This window comes from Candoia aspera, chromosome 7 (genome assembly GCF_035149785.1).
Source record: "Candoia aspera isolate rCanAsp1 chromosome 7, rCanAsp1.hap2, whole genome shotgun sequence".
Lineage (NCBI taxonomy): Eukaryota > Metazoa > Chordata > Lepidosauria > Squamata > Boidae > Candoia > Candoia aspera.
The window spans coordinates 79,496,166-79,522,473 of record NC_086159.1 but is presented as its reverse complement, the minus strand read 5'-3'; the positions used below and the strand labels follow the sequence as shown (position 1 = coordinate 79,522,473).

The following is a 26,308-nucleotide window of genomic DNA, read 5'->3' as shown; positions in this document are numbered from 1 at the left end:
ACCACTTCATTTCTATTTCAGTGTATTGCAAGGGAAGATCAGACCTTATTTCATTCACAATCTAGCACAACAAGGAAAGATTAAGGCAGAGGGCAGAGAGCTTTTTAAATACCGTGTGTGTGTGTGTGTATATGTGTATGTATATATGAGAAGGATATTTCATATGTTCATCTATTTGCATTCTGGAATAGTTGCTGCACAGAACTACTTATGAATAAAAATACCCTTAGAAAAAAATACTTCCCACCCTAGATAAGTATTAATTGTTGCCCAACAACCCTTTTCTAAAGAAGGTGCTAGAACAAGTGGTGGCAGTTCTGCTCTACTGTGACAGAATTTTCTAACCCTGGGAATGAAAATGGACATTTTCCCAAATATCACAGAACAAGAATAGATGGACATTTTTGTGGTCTCAAATAAGCAATTAGCATCCTCCCCATTAAACCAAGATTCAGTAAGAAAGGATCAAAGGCAATAGGGAGACCCTGAATTAACATACTAATGCCAACATATCCAGTTTCCAAGATAATGTAACCTAACCCCTTTCCCATTGCAATAAACCTGCCTACTCTGAAACTATGAGAATCTTGCTTTCTTGTTTGTGAGCCGTTGTAAGGGGCTTGACCTCTGGGCTTTATTGAATGAAACCCATCCTTTAAATCCAGGCTAGGTTTGGGGAGAAGTTGTGTGGAGAGCATTGGTGGACAGCTTTCTTTGAAACTGAAGGAAGTGATGGAATCCCAGTTGGTTCTATTGGATGCATCAGTGATATTCAGTACCTCAGAATTTGGGATGAATTTGAGCAATAGATGACTTGGGAATGCACTGCTATAAATTACATGTAGCTCCAAAATCCTGGTGATGGGAAGGGGGACATTGCTTACCTCCAGGATATTGGCCCTTGAGATTTCTCGGGTCTCTGTTTCATCACATTTTGGGGTGGGCTACAGTTCATTACTGTACTGATGATGTTGGGGCTTCTTTCTTTTTACAACTGGTCACAAGAAGATTGTCATAATCCTGAAGTGTTCTCAGGATGTAGTTAGAGCAGGTTACATCTGATCTAACAGATTGTTCCTTAATCCAGTCTTGTAGACAGACTAATCTGGGATTCTGGATACAGCCTCTTCAGGACAAGGATGATGTTCCCTCTAAAGGAATACCAGTTTCACAGTCTGGAGATGCTTCTGGACCCCACAATGCTCCTTGAATGTCAGATATGCTATGACAAGGAAAGCCTTTGCCCAACTTCAGATGATGTTCCAGTTCTTCCTTTGCAGGAGAAGACAAATCTGGCCAAAATGGTCCAGGATTTTAGTCAGATTTTCCACAGCATGTTTTCTGTGCCAGCACTGCTGGCTGTCAGCCAACAAGATAACAAGCCAGATGCCTGCTGCAGTCCAATGATCTGCAAGCTGAAGTAGAACTTTTAGAAAAAAAGGGTTCTTTTAAACAAAATGGCAACTGTAAATGTAGTCACAGGCTTGGCACAGGTTGAGACTAGGAATCCGATAAACAAACCACAAATCCAGGGGAAAAGACAGGAGATACAGTGAGGTGGAATCCAGCATTCTAGGCATGGTTCAGCAAGAAAAACATGACAGAGCTGAGGCTTGACAAGTTGTTTGCAGCATCTGCTCCCAGGGATGGAGGCCAGCGTTTCAGCCACACTGAACCTCCACCGATATACACAGCTGTGGCAATTTCCTCCTCAGCATTGGCTGTTTTGCAGGCCCGTTTCTTGGCAAGTCTCTCTAATCCGTGGAGTTCTGCTCTCTGTTGTCAAATCTTTATCACATGCCTCTGCTTAGGCCTTTGGAGTCTAAGAAGCTGTTGGTGGGTGCAGGCAAGGCACCCTGGGGACTTGCTGGAACAGCCTCAGATAGAGCGGACTCATTGGCTCACCACTACTGGAGTAACTCATGCCAAGACTGTTGTCCCTAGATGCCCCTGACTTGACTTCTTCTCCATCTTCCTTGACAGGACATGTCCAGCAGGGCCATAACAGTGTGCTTCAGGTTCCATGTGGGCCTGCCCTTCTCTTCTGTCCCATGTGTGGCTGCCAATTTAATTTCAGATTCAGTTTAATAATGCTAGTTTTTACCTTTAAAATTGGGGATTAGTATGTCTAAAATCCCATCCAAGTCATACTATGCTGCCTCATCATACTGGTGGGTAGGAGTGTTCTTTGGAGGGATGAGCAAAGAACATCAGGAACGTATGTCATGAGTTTGTACACCCAGCAGGGTCACCCAAAGTGTGAAGGTCATCCCGGCTGCCAGCTAAAGCAAGCAGGCATCTATATTGGACAGTAGCAATATAGGAAGATGCTAGAGGCAGATGGTCAATTTAATGGCAATACAAAGGCATGCTATGCAAGAGAAGGCAATGGTAAACCACTTCTGCACTTTAGCAAGAAAACCACAAGGAAAGGCAAGATAAAATGATTGACAATACAGTGCTGGATGATGGGCCCCTTAAGCTAGATGGCACTCGACATGCTACTGAGGAAGAGCTGAGAATCTTTCAGAGTACTAACAGTGTTCATGGCATGGTTAAATTAAACATTATAGATATCTAGTTGGTAATGTTGCCCTGCAGTAAAAGAGAGTCTGAAGCTGCAAAGACAGATTACAGTGGGAACATAGAATACAAAACTAATGAACATGAGAAAGCTCCACACAGTAAAAGATGAAATGAACTGATGACACATTGACATCTTAAGCAACAGCAAATTGAAATGGACTGGAATTAGATATTTTTAGTCAGAAGATTTGGTTTACTACTCCGAACATGAAAAAGAAAGGAATGGTATCGTTCTCATAGTCAGGAAGGATACAACAAAGGCAGTACTTGGGCAAATTGCACTCAGTGACCAAATAATATCAAATAGACTTTGAGACCAACATTTACGATGACAGTTAACCAAGTATATGGAAAATGTAATTGGATTGTATGACCTAGGAAATAGAAAAGAAGCAGAAGAATGACATATCCATTTCTGCCAATGTAATCATCTCTTCATTGCTAACACATTCTTCAAACAACATGGACATCATCAGACAGAGTTAACAGAAATCAAACTGACTATATTACAAGTACAAGGAAATGGAAGAGCTCAGTTATACCAGCAAAGTCATGGCCAGGGGCTGACTGTGGAACAGATAATTAACTGCTCATTTGCAAGTTTGAAGTCAAGAGAAACCAACCATTTTCCACAATATGATCTTGAGCACATACCAATCATTTTCAAGGAGAACATTATGAATTGCTTTGATGTCCTGAACCTCATTGATAGGGAATCAGAACTATGGACTGAAATGAAAGGAGTTATTAAGGATGAATATGAAATGAGACTGTCAAAGACCAAAAAAACAGAAGAAAGCAAAGTGGATATCTGAAAAATGGTAGAAATTGCCAAGAAGAGAAGCCAAAGCCAAGAAAGATAAAGATCTCAGGAAGGAACTGAATAGAGCTGTTAATACAGACAAGAAGCAGTATTACAACAACATCTGTAAAGACATCAAGGAGGGAAATAGATTCAGGAAAACAAGAAAAGTCTTCCAAAAGATTTCCAAACTCAGTGATTCCAACCTCAGATTGGTATGCTAAAGGAAGTCAATGAACAGTTAGTAACTGATTCAAAAAAGATCAAAGAGTATACTGAAATTCTGTGCAGTAGAAATGTCAACATCCAAGATACCTTAGAAGATACTCCCATTTTACAAGAATCTCTACTATTAGAAGATCAAATTAGATCTGGTCATTACCATGTCAGAACACTACTGAAATTGACCGGAATATTTACAGAAATATGGCAAGCAACAGAAGAAGACTCAGTAAAGGTTCTAACCTTTAAAGGAAGCACAGTAAAGCTATGCCAACAAATCTGGAGAACAACATGTGGCCAACAGATTGGAAGAGGTCAGCCTATATGCCAAGAAGTAGGTGCAAACCATTGCGCAAAATCCCTAATTTTACATGTTAGCACAATAATGCTTAGGATCATCTAACACAGATTAGAACCTTACATGGAAAGGGAAATGCCAGATGTTCAGGCTGGCTTTAGAAAAGGCCAGGGATAGAAAGAATATTGACACTTCGATGATGGAGAGGAACTTGAAAATACCATGAACAAGAAAACAAACAAATGGCTTTTAGAACAAATCAACCCAGAGTTCTCATTCAGAGCACCATGACCAGGCTCAGATTTTCATATTTATGCAAGTCATACACATTATGCAAACACCCAGCTCTCTGAAGGAATACATAATGCTGGAAAAGGTGGAAGGAAAGAAAAAAAAGAGGACAACCAGCTGCAAGGTAGATGGACTCACAGCGGTGATGGAGGCATCACTGGAAGACCTGAAGGACCAGACTGGGGACAGATCATCCTGGAGAAGGTCTAACTACGTGGTTGCTAAGAGTCAATACCAATCGGCACATAATAAATCAACATCTAAAATGCAACCCTCAACCACATAAACATGTTCAAAATTTATGACTGGCTTTGAAGCCCTGTACATCCCACTACCAAGTGGGGGTAGATTGCTGGGAATATGGAAGGAAAAAACAACTTCCTAGTTACAGAATTCTCCTACCAACTGTTGTGTGTACCCTTTTGTTAGAAGGCTATTATTTCTTCGTGACTTTTGGGTGTTTCTAAATATACCATTATAGCCTCAGTTTTTTAACTTAATTTTACTCTGAGATGTGGAGGTTCCTGGCTCAAGCACCAAAATTACTTGTCCAGCTTTGGATTCCTTATGACTTGACTCAAAGTGGGTAGGGAATATACTTAGTTCCATCGTGTATGATTCCCCATCAACCACTTTTGTATTAATTTTATTTTTAAGCATGTAGAGTAACAAATATTGTGGTAAAAAACTAGGAATAAGATAAGCAAAGTAGACAGTCTGGGCTGCCCTTGTATTATGCAGAATGGAAGGAATAAGGATTTTATTATTACATAGGGCGGTTTCAATACCTTTAAAAGTACACTTCCATTTATGTATTGATTTCTAAAGAGCTGCAACCATTTTTAGCCAGGGTTTGAATGATTCCAAAAACAATCTGCTTCCACAAATAGCCCCATTTACTGAGCTTTAAATTGCCCAAATTAGAAATCCTGGAAGCTATGACTGTGGAAAAAGATGAGCACCCAATTACATCATGACACTGATGACAAATAATTGCAGCTGAGCAAATTCAATGCACTTGGCATTTGATAAGCAGTTAGCTACTGTTTTTAAGGCACAAAGGAACGTTGCTTTTAGAAAGATATTCCAAGGCATAAACATGCAAAATAGCTCACTTACCCATAACCAGATCCAGGTAAGGTTTGAGCATCGCTTGAGAAGAGATTATTACTTAATTTGATACAATTAATCCAAGTCAAAAGATTTTTGTTGTTGTTGAGTTCTAGGTTTCATATTTTGTTATGAAGCTTAGAATAAACTTTTAAAAATATAGTCTGGGTGCCTATTCCTTCTGTGTTTCAGTTGGCTGTACAATTCTATTTGCACTATTAGGTCTAGCTTCTCAGCCAAGATGATGCTTTTAGGGACCAAGAATACTTTTGTGAAAAAAGGCCCCTGGCTTCATTTTGCATTCTTCTGTGTTACTATCAGCCCAAACCCAGAAGCAATTAAAATGTATTTAATGCTGGTACAGTGTTGGCAAAAAAATGAACATTTTATTTTTTAACTAGTTAATTTCATACATTTACTACCATCACTGAACCACAACATTGATAACAATGTATACAAAGCACAATTCATTCAGTTACAAGACTGGTATAGGAAATAACATCACTGTACTTACACTGGGAAACAAGTACCTAGAACATGGCAGTGGTTTTCTTGGCAACACATACAAGAGATTTGGATCGCCTTTTCTGTTTGTCTTGCTTTTATTTTCTAATCTAGCATAGTGCCCTGGGATTCTCAGGAGGTGTTCCATCCTGGTATTCATTACATCCAACCTTGCTTAGCTTTTTTAGATCAGCCAATTCCTGGCTGTGAGAGTTTTGTACTGTGAAAGGTGAAGGAAGGGAAAACCCCAGGAGCACATAGGCCCAGCACTGACTCTCAACCCAATAAACTATAATTTCTTAAATGGTGGTTGATGAGACCCATATGTTTATGTCTGAATCAGAATGAAGAGTTTGTGGCTTCTTATTCTATTGTGTGTATTAACAGCTTATATTAAAATTTATGTCTCTAGATGTTGATGAATGTTTGGATAACAACGGTGGCTGCCAACAGATTTGTGTCAATACTATGGGAAGTTATGAATGCCAATGTAAGGAAGGGTTTTTCCTAAGTGATAACCAACACACCTGTATCCATCGCTCTAATGGTAAGTCTCCAGTTCCTGAAGAACACTAATCAACTTTCAAACATACAGTATCAATGTTATTACAAGATTGATGCCACTATTAATGGAAAATTTCTTGGTGTCTTTTAAGGCTGGGTTCTCAGACTTTTGGTCATCTGTTGTGTGCAACTTAGAGGGGGTCACAGCATTTATTTAAAGTTGACCAGGTTTGCGCAGCAAAGTGGGACCATTGTCAAAACTCACTGGCACTTTGCCTAGGCAAATGGGAAGATAAGCTCAAATGTTGTGAGCCTGCTAAACCTGTGGGTCTAGCCATCCGTCAGGGCCACCCACCAATCACAGCAACACTGGGATCAGCAGGTGGTTTCCTGCCAACTGGGCATTTCCCGCATGGTGTGTAGGAGTATATCTCTTGTCTCAGAGTAGCTGTATTTAAGTGTTCATGAAGTTCAGTGTTTTTATCCATTAATTTACATTTCCAGCTTTTCAGAATAGAAGTTTTGGTTGAGTGGTGAGAGGAAAGTTTAAGATGCCCAATCTACTAGTAGTGCTGGTAAAAGTAAGCCTAAGTCAAGAAAATAATGAAGGTTGCATGTCTTTTAGTAAGTGGTACACTTCTTGAGCAATCCAAATCCCAATGGATTCATTAATTTAATTCATGCAGGGAGGTTGTACAAATTCACTTATCGTATTAGATGGTATTGCAGTGTTTGAGCATGCTTCATTTAAGGTCTTTAGACAGCCATTTCCATGTCCAGAACCCACCTGTTTCCCATTCTAATTGTGTCGGAGAAAGAGTTGAACCCATATCAAAAGTTAGCAGACACTTTATATTATTTGATGATGTGACATTACAATGAACATGAGCATTTCACCATGAACAAGAGCACGAGTTTTTACAGAATCAGGAATGTGAAGGTCCACTTATTCCTGGAGACATCTTACAATGATTTTGCTTTCCCCCTAAATGAAACATTAGTTTCATCACAGTGCCATGAAATGGGGAGAACAGAACAATGACGTTTAACGAGTACTTTCTCTTTTGCCTTTTCTATATCATGATGAGCATTTAACAATATTTTGGATATAAATAAAGTATCTTGTCATTTTGAAATATGTCAAAAGTCTCAGAGATTAAAGTAGCCATGGAAGGTTCAATATCATCTTTCAGGTATTTGTATGGTTGGTCTGGAAAGCTCAGTTCTAACTTAGTAACTATCCTCAGTCTGGATTGTAAATCTGATTTCCAAGACACTCATATCTGACCTGCTAATTGAATAATTTCTCAAGGAAAAGGGGGAGGCAGTTAGTTAGAAGGAAGGCTGATCCTGAACTGCTAAAAGGTAACTGCCAGAATAATTATACACAGTTTTTCTGGGTCTTGGGCAACAGTTTTGCCAGTAATAATATATCAATTCTTCCTTCATTTCTGGGATCTGAGACTGGGATTTCATGAAGCACAAAATTGTTTCACATCTCACAATACATAAAGGTTGAACATTCCAAAATGTATGAATATTACAGATAATGTACGTAATCACATCTCAACTTTGTGATGAACTGAGAAATACATTTGTGTGCCTCCAAATACATAGTTCATATGAATAATATTTCATACACCTTTTGGGGTTTCTAAATGCCTCTATTGCCTACCCTTGTGGCTTCTGAAGCATTCAATAAGCTGAGGGCTCTAGGTTGAAACTCCAGGAAGCTGAAGGAGGTACCTGTTCTTCCAAACAGATTAAGATAGATGACCCAGTTGCTCCACTGGTGAAGAAAGCTTGGGGAACTGAATGTTTTAGGGTGCTCACCAGTAGCCCTACCTGCACACTGGAGCCATTGGTTCCATACAATAATGCTCTCTCATGTACAGTAAGGAGCAGATGAGTTATGTTTGAGAACTTAGGGACATGATATCACGCTGTCACATTTCAGCTATTAATTCAGCAAACAGCAAAGGAGCACCAGGTCAACTATGGGGCAATCCCAGTTGTCTGTGAGATCATGCTTCAGTTATGGAGGCTTGAAATAGGCTGCAAGAACTGGCTTATAGGAAAATTGAAGTGGCGGACCAAATGAATGTTAAGAACATGGAGACATTTGAATGTGGGAGGTCCAAATGATTAAGGCCTCTTTGTGCCTCCAGCCTTTTGAAAGGTACCAATTAGCAAACAACAAAATGATGGCAATGAAATAATAAGGGCTGGCAAAAATGAGTACAGCTTGCATTCAAACTGCACCAGAGAAAAATATATGCTGAATGTAACAATAATTTGAATCAACTCATGATTATGATCAAAGGAGAAAGTTGATGATAAGTATTATGATGTGCCTGTAAATTTCCACTGGGTTTGTAAGTAGTGTAATAGCAAGGCACACAAAAATAGGACTGGAATAGTCTTCTGAAAGTAACCCTTACCGTAGTGGCCAACCATCAACGTGATAGGCAGCCCCTCCAGGCAATAATATATATTTACATAGATGCACAGAAAGCTGTATAAGGCTCTCATGTATGATTACATTTTTGAAAAAAATACAGCCAGGAGATGAGAGTGGATTTTTTAACTCATGAGAATGGCAGGATTTTTACTATTTTCAGGAAGTGTAATTCCTTGTAGTCAAAGTCATCTCTGCAGTCAGAACCCAGTTACTTCCATTAAATCTGAAAGAGCTTCCCGATAATTCAATAATTGCCCATAACTATTAATAATAACTCAAGGAAACTGTAAGAGTTGGACCTGGCAAGAGAATCCTCACAGTTCCCAGATTAGAGATGGGCATTATGTTAGCAAACCACAACCACTCCAGACCCAAAGAGTTCTGTCTGTTCACTCAGAAGAGTGAGAGGAAGAAGTCTAGAGTTTAAGTCCTTGAGAAAATGAAATCGGCCCTGATGTCTTCACACTGATGTCGAACCCATTAGACTTTTCTGACAGACAGCCAAATATGGGGATGGGGGAGATCTGGCTTGGCAGCAGTAGACATGAAAGAAATCTGGGTGTCAGCTACAAATTATAAATAAGCCAGACTAAATATTTTAATTTTCACATTGTAAAAAAAAGCAATTGGGATGTTGGGAGGACTTCAAGATAATGGAGTAAAAGTGATGATTTAGGGCATTTGTTTGGTAGAAATTTATTTTATTTATTTTCTATCCCACCTTTATTATTTTTATAAATAACTCAAGGCAGCAAACATACCTAATACTCCTTCCTCCTCCTCTTTTCCACACAACAACAACCCTGTGAGGTGTGAGAGAGGGACTGGCCCAAGGTCACCCAGCTGGCTTTCATGCCTCAGGCGGGACTAGAACTCACAGCCTCCTGGCTTCTAGCCTGGAGCCTTAACCGCTAGACCGAACTGGCTCTGTGTATGTCTCAAGTTGGAGATGCCTGTTGTGTTATAGAACAGATAATGAAGACATCTGCAGTAATATTTTAATAAATAAATAAATTAATATAATTATTTAAAGAATAATTATTTATATGTATGAGCTTAATTTATGTACAGAGGTACAATCTTTTTTTAATAATGTAAAATTGAAAGAGGATTTCATTTTCAAAATTAAAATGCTAGCTTATCATGTGTTTAACTTTGGGATGTCATCCTCCAATAATGATATGCTCATTTGAATTTCAGTCTGGTCTGTAAATATCTTCCAAAGTTGGTTAGGTACATACAGGTGTGAAACTGCTGAATTAAACAGTTATCTCAAGTTAGCAATTAGATGGGATAATTGGTTGTGCATTGGTAATTCACTGTTCTGGCACTGTAATAATCCAGTTTTGCCTTTATTAGTATCTTTCTATCAGAAAACTCAAGATGTAACCACAAATGTTTGGTTTGTGGGCATATTTATGATAGACAGGTTACTGGCACAGTTGTTCATCCATGGAAGTTGTTCTTCCATGGACAAGAGATAAGATGCCCAGTCCTGGTGAGACAAAGATACAGAAGCACCTTACCGCACTTTAACAATGATTGTTCATAGTGTAAGCTTTTGGCTAGGCAAAGACATAGTCTCCTTTAAGTAGAACTCAACTTCTTTACCTCAACTTCAAGGAATTGAACTCAATTCCAGATGACTTAAAGGACATGTCCATGCCGTTTTCTTGGCAATGGTATGGAAGGGGTTTGCCATTACCTTCTAGAAAGAAAGAGATAGATCTTCCCACTCTAGTATACAGTCCTGGAAATCCCGCACATTAGCCAGGACTACCTTGGTTAACTTCTGAGTTCAGCCAAAGTGCTCCTTCCTCAAATGTAAGAGAATGGTCTACTTCATTTCCCTACAAATTGCCCTTGTGGTTTCTTCCAATTCCACAATTCTATGATTCTCCAATAATTGGAGGCAAATAAAAGTGCAGATAATAGGCCGTTGCCTTTGTATTTTGCTTTCCAGCTTCTTGGTCCCATCATGGTTAGAAGCAGGAAGCTGAATTATATGCATCAAGTACAACCCTGTGTCTCTGGTGCAACAGAGCTAGAAGACTTAACAGCAAAGGGAAATTGAAAGTGACGCAAAGCCAAGATGTATTTTTGTAGGAAAAGAGTGCTGCTTTTAATAAATAAGTGAATAATCATATAAGTGCTATTTGTTAAGATGGCTTTGGGTTTGATTCTTAAAGTTAAGGTAGATTGCTCTTGTTTTCATTTGTTTTAACTTAAGAAATTTCTGTGAAATTTGTTGTTGTTTATTCGTTTAGTCGCTTCCGACTCTTCGTGACTTCATGGACCAGCCCACGCCAGAGCTTCCTGTCGGTCGTCAACACCCCCAGCTCCCCCAGGGACGAGTCCGTCACCTCTAGAATATCATCCATCCATCTTGCCCTTGGTCGGCCCCTCTTCCTTTTGCCTTCCACTCTCCCTAGCATCAGCATCTTCTCCAGGGTGTCCTGTCTTCTCATTATGTGGCCAAAGTACTTCAGCTTTACCTTTAATATCATTCCCTCAAGTGAGCAGTCTGGCTTTATTTCCTGGAGGATGGACTGGTTGGATCTTCTTGCAGTCCAAGGCACTCTCAGAATTTTCCTCCAACACCACAGTTCAAAAGCATCGATCTTCCTTCGCTCAGCCTTCCTTATGGTCCAGCTCTCGCAGCCATATGTTACTACAGGGAACACCATTGCTTTAACTATGCGGGCCTTTGTTGTCAGTGTGATGTCTCTGCTCTTAACTATTTTATCGAGATTTGTCATTGCTCTTCTCCCAAGGATTAAGCGTCTTCTGATTTCCTGACTGCAGTCAGCATCTGCAGTAATCTTTGCACCTAGGAATACAAAGTCTTTCACTGCTTCTACATTTTCTCCCTCTATTTGCCAGTTATCAATCAAGCTGGTTGCCATAATCTTGGTTTTTTTGAGGTTTAGCTGCAAGCCAGCTTTTGCACTTTCTTCTTTCACCTTCATCATAAGGCTCCTCAGTTCCTCTTCGCTTTCAGCCATCAAAGTGGTATCATCTGCATATCTGAGATTGTTAATGTTTCTTCCAGCAATTTTAACTCCAGCCTTGGATTCCTCAAGCCCAGCTTGTCGCATGATGTGTTCTGCATACAAGTTGAATAGGTAGGGTGAGAGTATACAGCCCTGCCGTACTCCTTTCCCAATCTTAAACCAGTCCGTTGTTCCGTGGTCTGTTCTTACTGTTGCTACTTGGTCGTTATACAGATTCTTCAGGAGGCAGACAAGATGACTTGGTATCCCCATACCGCTAAGAACTTGCCACAATTTGTTATGGTCCACACAGTCAAAGGCTTTAGAATAGTCAATAAAACAGAAATAGATGTTTTTCTGAAACTCCCTGGCTTTTTCCATTATCCAGCGGATATTGGCAATTTGGTCTCTAGTTCCTCTGCCTTTTCTAAACCCAGCTTGTACATCTGGCAATTCTCGCTCCATGAATTGCTGAAGTCTACCTTGCAGGATCTTGAGCATTACCTTACTGGCATGTGAAATGAGTGCCACTGTTCGATAGTTTGAACATTCTTTAGTGTTTCCCTTTTTTGGTATGGGAATATAAGTTGATTTTTTCCAATCTGATGGCCATTCTTGTGTTTTCCAAATTTGCTGGCATATAGCATGCATTACCTTGACAGCATCATCTTGCAAGATTTTGAACAGTTCAGCTGGGATGCCGTCGTCTCCTGCTGCCTTGTTATTAGCAATGCTTCTTAAGGCCCACTCAACCTCACTCTTCAGGATGTCTGGCTCTAGCTCACTGACCACACCGTCAAAGCTATCCCCGATATTGTTATCCTTCCTATACAGGTCTTCTGTATATTCTTGCCACCTTTTCTTGATCTCTTCTTCTTCTGTTAGGTCCTTGCCATCTTTGTTTTTGATCATACCCATTTTTGCCTGGAATTTACCTCCAATGTTTCTAATTTTCTGGAAGAGGTCTCTTGTCCTTCCTATTCTATTGTCATCTTCCACTTCCGCGCATTGCTTGTTTAAAAATAATTCCTTATCTCTTCTGGCTAACCTCTGGAATTTTGCATTTAATTGGGCATATCTCCCCCTATCACTGTTGCCTTTTGCTTTCCTTCTTTCTTGGGCTACTTCTAGTGTCTCAGCAGACAGCCATTTTGCCTTCTTGGTTTTCTCTTTCTTTGGGATGTATTTTGTTGCCGCCTCCTGAACAATGCTGCCAACTTCTGTCCATAATTCTTCCGGGACCCTATCTACTAAGTCCAGTCCCTTAAATCGATTCCTCACCTCCACTGCATATTCCTTAGGAATATTAGTGAGCTCATATCTAGCTGATCTGTGGGTCTTCCGTAATCTCTTGAGTCTGATCCTAAATTGTGCAAGAAGAAGTTCGTGATCTGAACTACAGTCAGCTCCAGGCCTTGTTTTTACCGACTGTACAGATGTCCGCCACCTTTGGCTGCAAAGGATGTAATCAATCTGATTTCGGTGTTGTCCATCTGGTGAAGTCCATGTATAAAGCCGTCTCTTAGGTTGTTGGAAGAGAGTGTTTGTTATGCAGAGCGAATTGTCTTGGCAAAATTCTATCAGCCTATGTCCTGCTTCATTTTGTTCTCCCAGGCCATACTTACCTGTAATTCGAGGTGTCATTTGACTGCCCACCTTAGCATTCCAGTCTCCCGTGATGAAAATAACATCTCTTTTAGGCGTGTTGTCCAGTAGGTGCTGCAGATCCTCATAGAACTGCTCTACTTCAGCTTCTTCAGCATTTGTGGTTGGGGCGTATATTTGGATCACTGTGATGTTAGATGGCTTGCCCTGAATTCGAATTGAGATCATTCTGTCGTTTTTTGGGTTGTATCCAAGCACTGCTTTAGCCACTTTACTATTAATTATGAAGGCTACTCCATTTCTTCTGTGGTCCTCTTGTCCACAGTAGTAGATCTGGTGGTCATTTGATGTGAAGTGGCCCATTCCTCTGTGAAATTACAATGGCCCATTTCAATGGTCAACAAGAGATTATTTGCCCCATTTTAAAATTTTAAGCGAATGCATAAATTCCAAGAAACTCAGCAGAAGGAAAGTTCTGCCTTATAAAACCATTTTCTATTTTTGACTACCTTAAAACTTTTGACTACCTTAAAGTGATACTTCATTCACACATTATTTGGAAGGTACCGCTTAAGCAAATGCCATTTCTGTGGCATTTAAATCACTTGGCTTTGTGAGTTTTGCTGTCAGTTCTGTCAAAAACATTTGATTAAATGGTCTGATTTATTTCTGCCTCGAGGGAAACACGTGGAGTCAAAAGACATCAATCCTTGGAGCTAAAGCTATATCATAGTTCTTTGAGGCACATCACAATTAAATAGTTAAGAAGAATTTGAGTTTTAACCTCTGTGGGAAAGTCTGACTACATAAATATTTTTGTGTGAGAGACACACACACACACAGAGAATGTGTGATATTTAAATTCAAGCATTCAACCTGAATTTGGGTGCAGTTTCTAAAATCTGCACAGAGCTTTGGAAACATCACATAAGAACTGCATTCACAAACGGTACCTGAGATTAATATCTCTTTCGCATGTTAGGCTCCTAATAATGGAAGAAAAAGGTAAAGAATGAAGATAAACTCAACTAATGATTTAATCCACATGGCAACCATTTTGCAGTAGTGTGCCATTGCTCAGTTTCTGGATTTTTTTTTTCTGTTCGTTTTTTGACTTTCCAGTCTAGCTTTAGTTCTGGGACTTTTTGGTAGTCTCCCATCCAAGTGCTAATTTGTTTTGACTCTGTATAGTTTTTTCAAGGTCAGGCAGTGGCAGTAATATTCAGCCACCTGCTTAAACTTTAATAAGGCAAATGCAAGAACAGAAACTGACAGTCCAGAGAGATGGACACTGCCTGAAGTGTGTTTGCATCACTCTTCCATGCTATGGATTCATAATAAACCATAAGAAAGAGAGTCGTATTGCTGTCTGGACAGCTGAATGACTCAGGAGATTAATACGAAAAGAGTTGTCAGGGTGGAGGGTTCCTATTTTAGGTAAAGTCTTCTTATAAATTGAATGGCAGCATCATCAAAGCCCTGACTCTTTATACATGTGTGCTGTTGTTTGCAACTTATGCCATTTTGGTTTCCTACGGTTTTTTTTAAAAATCAACTTATAGGGAACGTGATTTCAAATTGAATTGTATGGTGGGCCTTCATCATCTTGTAATGGGATCCTTCAGTGCCCTGAACAAACAAAGACCTCAGGACTTTTTCTTCTCAGCCACATATACTCCCTTCTTCATTCTGGACTTTGTGTGAGTTCGTCTGTGTGTTACTTTGCCAAGAAGAAGTGTGCACTAGAGAATGTGAAAACTTTGGAGCTCCAAATGCTTCCAGTTTGAACTTCTTGGCACACCCTTATCACTGGCCACGTAAATCCCATTCATCAAAATTGTTCTGATGAGTGCAAGGGTGTCCACAGGGGGGTCAAAACAGTCAAGATGGCAGCCACAATCATGTGATCAAAGCCTCACTTTTTTTACGTGCTTCGTGACACATAGGAAGACACATGGTGAGGCTTTGATCCCTTGGTTATGGCCACGGTCTTGATGTTACTTACCACCCTCTCCCTATGGATACCCCTGTTGCAGTGAGTACAGACAGAGGATAATGTCCTGCAGGCAGTTTATGTATTTCAAGAACAGACTGCTTGAGTTTAAACAGAGGAAGCAGACAGGAAATCAATGTAGTTGGGATTAATTCAAGTGGGGGCACTGCCATCATGATGCTGTGGTTATGAAGTTAGGTGGGGCAAAGGAATCCAGGTTTGAATCTTCCGGATGACCTTGAACAATCACTGTTTCTCGGCCCAGCCCACAAGGTTCACTCTGCTGCTACACCTGTGTGTAAAGCAAATGTTGTAAATGCTCCATAATATTCTACGGGTGTCTCATTCAAAGGAAGCCACATTCTGAAGCTTTTTCCTCAGGATTTCTTAGCCACATGGAGAAAATGCAAGTGCATATGAAAACACAGAACTATATCTTATCCGCTGGGAAATGTTTACCAGTCTGATTTAGATACAGTTTACAAATTTGGAATACTGGCTTTTAAACTATTTCTGAGGATCTTTAATGTACTTTCTAATCAAGAGATGTGCAGCTGGTAGCTTTCCAAGTTGCAACAGTACTGTAGATGAGTTTTTCCCTAAGATATACAGAATACGGGAAAATGAAATTGCTTTACTCTTAGTTTTAGTGTCAGTTCTTCCTACAGTGAAGTTATGGGAACTGAGTATACCTTAGAAATTACCTGAAATCAGCTGTAGAATACAAGGATTCTGCCCCAAAGTTGCTTAAAAGAAAAACTGGTATATAAAAGATGTTCCTGAAGATCTAGATCCTTCTGATATAGAAGGAAGGATGATAGCTTTTTAGTGAGTTAAAAATATAAGGAAATGAATTACACTGGAATTATTTCTGCAAAATTTTGAGGTAAAGTGCTTTTTGTAGAAGCATTGAATGGGAATTCTGTCAGAATCCATGCCACTGAAGATACTAAGAAGAGTCATATGAAATGGGATGTTATTTAAAACCCAAACTGTCAACATGGCAGGCAGATAGCTTGCAAGCCAGATAAAACAATCTCTCCAGACCTGTGCCAAAATGAAAAAGCTGAACAGTCTGCAAGCTGATTCTAGAGCAATGTTTCTCAGCCTTGGCAACTTGAAGATGTGTAGACTTCAACTCCCAGATTCCCCAGCCAGCATGCATGGTAAAGAAAGAATGTACATTTCTCCATCTCTCATAATACTAGAACTAGAGGCCACCCAATGAAACTGGCCCCTGTCTCTGTTACTCCTGATCAGGTCAAGGTTAATCATACTTACAATTCATGTACTTACAATCAAAGGAAAAATCTATTCCTTTTTCCATATGAACAGGATATTTTGATCTGAAGAAGACACCAGAAAGTTTTACTTTCCACCAATAAAATGTAAAAGAAAAAGGAAATGCAGGAATCCATGTATATGCTAAGGGTATAAGTTAGTATAAAAGATTAAGACACACACACACACACAAACACGTGCAGATACATATATGGGGAGAGGGAGAGAGAGAGAGAAAGCTGGATAAAATATAGGCTTATATGCATTACGACAAAATCTACATCAAACTAGAAGCCAAATTTCACTGGAATCCAAGAGAAGTATGGGAGGCAGTCGGGAGGAACAATGCCTTGCAGCCGGCTGCAGCACATGGCCAGATGTGCCCAGCATATGGGCCTTTACTCCAAGAATATTTAGGCATAGATCAAAGGCCAACCTGAAGTCTCAGCAGTCCTTCAAGTTGCTTCAAAATAGCCCCCAAGAAAAGGGAAAACAAACTTATGCCAAGACTCAAAGGAAACATAGTTGTGATTGTAGAAGCTGACTGGGGAGTTCTGGGAGTTGAAGTCCACACACCTTAAAGTTGCTAAGGTTGAGAAGCATTGAACTAGAACGTTATGTTCCCTTGTGCACCACTTTACATTGGGATATATTGAAATCATTGCAATTTTGTTGTGTATTCAATAACTCTGTAAAGATCATTCTAAAATTCTCCATAATCTACTTGAAATGACATCATCATGAATAATGCGAGGTCTTTTTCAGATATAACTTGATCTTTGCTCAATGTAAACCTCAGCTCATGTATGAAGGAGCTAATAGGACAATGGAGGAAATCCTAATAAGCTCTATATAATATATTAATATACAGTACTGTATTATTACTTCTTATTACATACAGAGTTCAAAGTAGCTTACAAGCAACATTCCAACAGGGTGAAAGGACAAAGGAAATGAAGGAGTTTGGCTTGCTTATCTAATTGCAAGAATGTATAAAATTCACTCTTGAAGTTTGATGCAAGTTTGAAGGTGCTGACAGTGAGAAAAGATAATGATCCCTGCAGCCATCTTGACAGCTGTTTCCAAGCTATCCTTCAATCCAGCTATAAGTGTCAAGATAATTGCATGATCTGCACGCCTTTCAGCTTCTAAAGCTTTACAGAATTTGTCTGGACAATAAAACTGTCATTTCCTTCAAGCATTTAAAATTTGGACAGGTATCTCAAAGGTACAGAATACATATATGTGTACATGTATTTTCAAAGATATTGTAAGCACTGACACTTTTAGTTCCAATAAAAACCCATCTCATGCACGAAAGTGAAATGCAGATTCTAGGTTTAATGAAACATACGTACAGAGCAAGAGAAAAAGCCACGACTGAGAAAGGAACACCAAACGGCTTCACTCAAAGTCTCTATAGTCCACCCCCCCTTCATCACAGATCCATTCCCATCTATCTCCCAATGGTCAGTTTTTTCTCCAGGCACAAATGTCTCCACCAGTGTGACCCTGATTAGCTGAAATAGCAGCAATTTGCATTCCTGCCAGCCACCTCTCCCCCTCTTTTCTTGACACTTGGTAAATTATCATGGCAGGCACACACGATCAAACGATGAAACCATCCTTGGATCGGGTGGAGCCTGACATACAGCCTCTCCTGAAAAAAAAACTCGACACAGCATTAACACACACATTCAATTTCACTATAAGAAAAGAAGATAGTTGGGTTTTAGGACTTAGGCTTGTCAGGATACTTAGTGTGGAATTTCTTAACAATCAGGAGCACGGATATGACGTCTGGCTACCCATTCTGGGTCTGAAAACTGTTTCCATTGAATGAGATACCGTGATGACTGGAGCACTCGAGCTTTCACTCAATTAAGACTCATAAGCGATTGCTTAGAAATCTATTTAATGAAGCGAAGTGTCCAGTACAGGGTAAAAAGTTGTGAATGGTATTTCCCATGCATTTCTACATTTAAAATCACAGAGACTTCAAAATCCACCCCCCCACTGCCCCCTTAGGTATGTGCCCCTCCTTCCCGTGTCAGCAGATGGCTGGAACAATTTCTTTCCCAATGACCTTGGGGCAAGGAACATCTAGCCCAAACAAAACGATTCACACTCCAACCTGGCTCCCTCTCCCTGCTGGTAACTCGCGGGTTGACATGGATTGCTGGAAGATGGATGCAAGTCCGATAAAGTGTTCTGGGAACACTTGATCAGGAGCATGACAGATACTGCAATTTGCCTCAATATTTGCAAGCATCTAGGATTTCTTTAACTTCAAAATGTTGCTCACCTTCAATCATGATACGAACTGGTCGGTTGTTCTGGGTGCCACCGTGTTGATTCTTTCAGTGGTTTTAGAAGACTACAATGGAACACAGGGTGAATTCTTTTAAGGTTTTTTTGGTAGCTTTAATCTCACAGTCACTGTGTTTATTATTGTCTCAATCTCGAATGGTCCTATGAATTTAGGCCCCAGTTTCTTGGATGGTTGTAGGGACAGGTAGACCTTTTCTCCTTCCTTAAATTCCCATTCCAGCGTGTGTTTTTTATTGGCATGCCTTTTGTAGGTTTCACCCGTGTCAGCTAGGGCTTTTTGTATGACAGGCCAGTTCTCCGTAATTTTTTCAATCCATTCATGTGCAGTTCGGGGTTCTGTTATTTGCTGAGTCAGTTCTGGGATAGCACAAACTCCTGCCCATTTACTATTTTAAATGGAGTGAATCCAATGCTATCATGAACTGAATTATTGTACACCACTTCTGCAAAGGGCAACAGGTCTATCCAGTTGTCCTGTTGATAATTAATGTAACATTTTAGGAATTGCTCCAATGTGACATAAAGACATTCAGAAGCCCTGTCTATCTGGGGGTGGTGCCTCAAACTCAGAGCCTGAGAGGCCCCAATGGCTTTTAAAAATAATCTCCAATACTTAGACATAAATTGGATGCCTCGATCACTCACAATTCGATCAGGGACCCCATGTAATTTATACGCATGCTGAATAAACAACTTAGCCAATTGGCTAGCTATCGGAATGGTGACACAAAGGATAAAATGAGCTTATTTATAGAATAAGTCAGTAACAACCCAGATAACAGTCTTTTTCTTACTCTCTGGCATATCAACTATAAAGTCCATAGAGATCTGTTTCCAAGGTTGCGTTGGGTTGGCAACTGGTTGGAGTAACCCATGGGGTTTACCCCCTTTTCATTTAGCTTTTGCACATACCAGGCAGCTGCTTACATACTCTTTTACATCACATCACAACATTGGCCACCAAAACTGCCTATGGATCAGGTGTAGGGTTTTCACAAATCCAAAATGACCTGCTGATTGAGCATCATGACTTCGTTCTAAAACTGTCTTTCTTATCTGCTCAGGCACTAAATTTTACCTTCATGCACCCATAGTCCATTGCTTTCAGTTAAAACTTCTTGATTACACTGCAACCAAGCGTTGGTCTGCAACTCTCACTTCAGAATTTGTTCTAGGCTCTCAGGCACTTTCACTTTCTTTGGGTTGGCTTGGCTATGAGTTATTACTGCTAATCCCAATTGCCTCCTTGGAATCACTGTATCCACTACCTCCTCTCTCTTACTGTTGTGTTGGGGTAGCTGAGAGAGTACAAGGAAATTTTTCCCCCCAGGAAGATACTTTAACGTGAAATTAAATCAACTGAAGAATTGAGCCCAGCGAACTTGCTTGGCATTAAGTTTCTGTGGGGTCCTTAGTGCTTCCAGATTCTTATGATCAGTCCACACCTCAAAAGGCTTCTGGGCCCCTTCTAGCAAATGCCTCCATGTCAGCAGAGCCCATCTCACTGCAAATGCCTCCCTCTCCCACACATGCCAGTGACATTTGGTCTCAGAGAATTTTGGTGACAATATGCGCATGGATGCAACTCACCATTTTGACTTTTTTGTAGTAACATGGCCCCAATTGCCACATCAGACACATCAGCCTGTATAATTAGAGGCTCATCAGGATGAGGGTGTTTCAATATGGGTTCAGCTGTAAAAAGTCTTTTCAAATTATCAAAAGCAGCTTGACAATCATCAGCCCAATTCAAAACTGCATCGGGACTTTTTGCTTTCCCTGACTCCCCCTTCCCTTTGGTTTTTAACAAGTCCATTAACGGGAGGGAGAGCAACCTGGGCAAAATTTGGGATGAACTGGCAATAAAAATTGGCAAACCCCAGGAAAATTTGTAACTGCCTCCTGCAACAGGGCAGCTCCAGGCAATTACATCCTGAACCTTACGAGGGTCCATTTCAATGCCCTGGCTGTACCCCAAATAATCCAACTGTTCTTTGTGGAATTCACACTTAGATAACTTAGTATACAACTGAGCTTCTTTGAGCTTAGTCAAGACTTTACGCACCAGTTCTGTGTGCTCTTCTTCATTTTCAGTGTAGATTAGGATATCATCTAAATATACTAACACTCCTCTGTACAGGAATTCATGTAAGACTTTGTTGATTAACTGTATGAAGACTCCAGGACCCCCTTTCAACCCAAAGGGTAAAACTAGGTACTCAAAAGCCCCAATGTCTTCCATTGGTCTCCCTCTCGAATGTGCATCCGGAAGTAAGCCTCTCTTAAGTCCAGCTTGGTAAAGATTCTTCCCTTTGATAAATGATCTAACATGTCTTTCATTAGAGGAAGAGGGTACTGGTTTGTGGTGGATACCGGGTGTAAACCTTGGTAGTCCATGCACAATCTTAGAGATCCATCTTTCTTGGTTCTAAACAACACGGGCACAACCATAGGGGAGTTTGCCAGTCGGATAAATCCTCAAGCTAGATTCTTAACAATAAATTCTCTCAACACTGCCTTCTCTTTCAATGACATAGAATACATTTTAGGCTTAGGGAATTTCGCCCCTGGTTCAATTTCAGTAGCACAGTCGGTTTTACTATGGGGGGGGGGGGCAATTGATCACATTCAACTTCTCCAAACACCTTGAGATCAAAGTACGGTTCAGGGATTGAACCCTCGGTGGAGTCCTCCACTAACCCCATCTTGGCAGACACCACAGCATTGTTCTCCTCTCTCGACCCTGACTTATCCACTTCAGACCCCAAGCAAAATCCATCCTTAAAATCTATATGTCCCGTAATCCAATCAATTTGCAGGTTATTACTTCAGAACCACAGCAGTCCCAAAATCACTGACTGATTGGCAGTGAGAGCTACAATAAATTTCAAAGTCTCTCGATGAGTGCCCATTTGCAGTTTCACATCTTCTGTATAGAAGGTTGCTGGACCCCCGTGGCTTCTGACCCATCCAATTGGGTAAACACCGTAGGCTCTTCCAGCCTATGTACTTTCAGACCCAGTCCAGTTACTATAGCTGGGTGAATTTAGCATCTGGCACACCCAGAGTCCAAGAAAGCCATCAGGTCTGCCCTCCTCCCATGGGGCACAGTTTGTAATTGCACCCCCACCATCATCATGGGCCCATCTACATTCACCATTGGATGGCTGTGCCACTTCGGGATAGCCTGCTTTCTGGCGCCCTTCAAAGCAGGCCTTACTCGTTTCCCACCAGTGACAGGCTTTCGTCTAAGGAGCCCTCCTCCAAGGTTGGCATATCCACATTCAGTTGCAGCCATGCAACTGCCACAGTCGCCTTGGCTTTGGCCACCAGGGACTTGTTGGACTTGCTTCCTGGTTTGGCAGCTGGGGTTGTCGTCACCCGTGGGCAATTAATTGCTCAGTGTCCCTCCTTGCCGCATTTAAAACAGTACCCCTCCTTGAGGCATCGTTCCTTCTCCTCTTCCCAAGGTTTTCAGGGTCCAGCCTTGGCCCCACTGCTGGCTCCTGGCTTCTTGACTAGGGGTTGGAGTTGTCATTGCTTCTTCAGGCATAGTTTGGAATTCTCCACCATGCCCTCCAAGCAGATCCAATCCTTCAGTGTTTCAGGCTCACCTCTGGCCAGGCACTGATCCAGGATATCGGGCTGCAGCCCCATCTGGAAGAACTCCACTTTTAATGATTCTAGCCAATCATGGATGGCTCCTGCCAAACTTCTAAACTCCATTGCATACTCAGACACCAACCATGCCCCTTGCCAGATGTATTGAAGGTTTATTTTAGCTTTCATTTTGGTTAAGGAATCTTTGAACCGATCTCTTAACGCTGTCATAAACTCATCAAAATCTTTGAGTTCTGGAGCCCTGGCATCATGCAGCCCCACCATCCATTTTGAGGCTGCTGCTTCCAAATGGGTTGACACGTACCTCACTTTCGCTTCATCATTGGGGAACCAGTCCCCAAACTCTTCCATAAACCCACTGACATGGGTCAGGAAACACGCCAACTCTTTTGGGTCCCCCCCAAACTTTACTTTTAAGTCACAGAATTTCACAGGGCTCCTACCTGCTCATGGTCTTGGTTGATCATCTTGGATACGAACATGTCTTAGCTGGGGTGCCTCTTTCGCTGGTGTGGCATCCTCCTCTCTGCTGGACTCGGCTCGATCCAACAGCCCTTCCTCTTCAGTCGACCCTGACTGGGCCCTGGCGGGCCTTGAAGGTAAATCCTTCTTCAACAAGTGGTTCATCAACCCATCCATCATCTCTTTGAGACTGGAAACAGTTTCGGTCACGGCTTGTAAATCCCCTTCTACTCGGGCAAGGCATCTGTCATGCATTGTGTCTCGGTCCCGAGCCTCCTGCTGAACGGTATGCCACTTTACCGGGGTTCTTCCCATCCCATCTCCTATTCCAAAATCCAGCCTGGCTTCAGGTGGCGGATTAGCCCCTGTTCTGTGGGGTCATGTGGATCCGGGGAGAGTGGCTGGTTCATCGGCTGCTTCTTAGCTTTCGCCTTCCCGCCTTTCTCCTTGGTCTTTTCTCCATGGGCTTTAGCAGCCTTTGCTCTCGTGGTTACAGCCAAATCTTCAGAGGGGCCTGCCACCACCTTTTCTTCAGCTGCCACTCCATTGTTGTCATGATCCTCATCTCCCATTTTGTCAGTTTGACTCTAAGGACTTCAGAGATTAACCTTCCTCAGAGGAATTAACTTCCCTGGTAAAGACAAAATGAGTCGTGGCTTTATGTAAGCACTGACACTTTTAGCTCCAATAAAAACCCATCTCATGCATGAAAGTGAAATGCAGATTCTAGGTTTAATGAAACATATGTACAGAGAAATAGAAAAAGCCACGACTGAGAAAGGAACACCAAACGGCTTCACTCAAAGTCTCTACAGTCCACCCGCCCTTTGTCACAGATCCATTCCCATCTATCTCCCAATGGTCAGTTTTTTCTCCAGGCGCAAATGTCTCCAGCACTGTGACCCTGATTGTAGGCAATTAGTTCAAATAGCAGCAATTCGCATTCCTGCCAACCAGAATTCCTGCCAGCCACCTCTCCCCCTCCTTTCTTGACATGCAGTAAATTATCATGGCAGACACACACGATCAAACGATGCAACCATCCTTGGATTGGGGGGTGGGGAGCCTGACAGATATGCATTATTAAGACCAACAAATAAATGAAAACATAGCCAATTAAATTATCATATCTGAGTTATTTACTAAAAGTTATATCCTACCTTAAGGAATTATTTTTAAACAAGCAATGTGTGGAAGTGGAAGAAGACAATAGAATAGGAAGGACAAGAGACCTCTTCCAGAAAATTAGAAACATCGGAGGTAAATTCCAGGCAAAAATGGGTATGATCAAAAACAAAGATGGCAAGGACCTAACAGAAGAAGAAGAGATCAAGAAAAGGTGGCAAGAATATACGGAAGACCTGTATAGGAAGGATAACAATATTGGGGATAGCTTTGACGGTGTGGTCAGTGAGCTAGAGCCAGACATCCTGAAGAGTGAGGTTGAATGGGCCTTAAGAAGCATTGCTAATAACAAGGCAGCAGGAGACGACGGCATCCCAGCTGAACTGTTCAAAATCTTGCAAGATGATGCTGTCAAGGTAATGCATGCTATATGCCAGCAAATTTGGAAAACACAAGAATGGCCATCAGACTGGAAAAAATCAACTTATATCCCCATACCAAAAAAAGGGAAACACTAAAGAATGTTCAAACTATCAAACAGTGGCACTCATTTCACATGCCAGTAAGGTAATGCTCAAGTTCCTGCAAGGTAGACTTCAGCAATTCATGGAGCGAGAATTGCCAGATGTACAAGCTGGGTTTAGAAAAGGCAGAGGAACTAGGGACCAAATTGCCAATATCCGCTGGATAATGGAAAAAGCCAGGGAGTTTCAGAAAAACATCTATTTCTGTTTTATTGACTATTCTAAAGCCTTTGACTGTGTGGACCATAACAAACTGTGGCAAGTTCTTGGTGGTATGGGGATACCAAGTCATCTTGTCTGCCTCCTGAGGAATCTGCATAACGATCACATGGCAATGGTAAGAACAGACCACAGAACAACGGACTGGTTTAAGATTGGGAAAGGTGTACGGCAGGGCTGTATATTCTCACTATTCAACTTGTACACAGAACGCATCATGCGACATGCTGGGCTTGAGGAATCCAAGCCTGGAGTTAAGATTTCTGGAAGAAACATTAACAATCTCAGATATGCAGATGACACCACTTTGATGGCTGAAAGTGAGGAGGAACTGAGGAGCTTCATGACGAAGGTGAAAGAAGAAAGTGCAAAAGCTGGCTTGCAGTTAAACCTCAAAAAAACCAAGGTTATGGCAACCAGCTTGATTGATAACTGGCAAATAGAGGGAGAAAACGTAGAGGCAGTGACAGACTTAATATTTCTAGGCGCAAAGATTACTGCAGATGCTGACTGCAGCCAGGAAATCAGAAGACGTTTAATTCTTGGGAGGAGAGCAATGACCAATCTCGATCAAATAGTTAAGAGCAGAGACATCACACTGACCACAAAGGTCCGCATAGTTAAAGCAATGGTGTTCCCCGTAGTAACATATGGCTGCGAGAGCTGGACCATAAGGAAGGCTGAGAGAAGGAAGATAGATGCTTTGGAACTGTGGTGTTGGAGGAAAATTCTGAGAGTGCCTTGGACTGCAAGAAGATCAAACCAGTCCATACTCCAGGAAATAAAGCCAGACTGAGCGCTTGAGGGAATGATACTAAAGGCAAAACTGAAGTACTTTGGCCGCATAATGAGAAGACAGGACACCCTGGAGAGGATGCTGATGTGGAAGAGTGGAAGGCAAAAGGAAGAGGGGCCAACCAAGGGCAAGATGGATGGATGATATTCTAGAGGTGATGGATTCGACCTTGGGGGAGCTGGGGTGGCAACGACCAACAGGAAGCTCTGGCGTGGGCTGGTCCATGAAGCCACAAAGAGCCGGAAGCGACTAAACGAATAAACAACAATATAGGAAGCAGGAGCTTCAGACAACCAAGGGATTCAGGTGATATTTGTTTCCATTTTATTTTCTGGTTATCAACAGATAATAAACATTAATTTATGGCACAAACTTCATAGGAGTCTTACAGTCTGCTCCCTTAACCCTTCGTGTTGCTAGGTTTATCACAAATTTGCTTTGGATGGATCAGGCAGGACAAGCCCGTTTATATTTTATACTATAAAACTATAGCAGCACTCAATGTTCATGCTGACTAGGAAATTCTGGGAGTTGAAGTCCACACATCTTAGAGATGCCCAGGCTGAGGAACACTGATCTA

At 41.3% G+C, this 26,308-nt stretch overlaps 2 protein-coding genes across 3 annotated transcripts in view; one reads left to right on the top strand and one right to left on the bottom strand.

The window, feature by feature from the left end:
* The window catches only part of TSPO (translocator protein), a 479,738-nt gene that overhangs the window by 231,835 nt on the left and 221,595 nt on the right, over positions 1-26,308 (bottom strand). The window lies entirely within an intron of this gene.
* Positions 1-26,308, top strand: part of SCUBE1 (signal peptide, CUB domain and EGF like domain containing 1) — a 239,113-nt gene that overhangs the window by 55,040 nt on the left and 157,765 nt on the right. For both annotated transcript variants that reach the window (XM_063308264.1, XM_063308263.1), the window contains exon 4: positions 6,226-6,360. In XM_063308264.1, the coding sequence (XP_063164334.1) occupies positions 6,226-6,360 (135 nt within the window). The remainder of the gene's footprint in view (positions 1-6,225; positions 6,361-26,308) is intronic.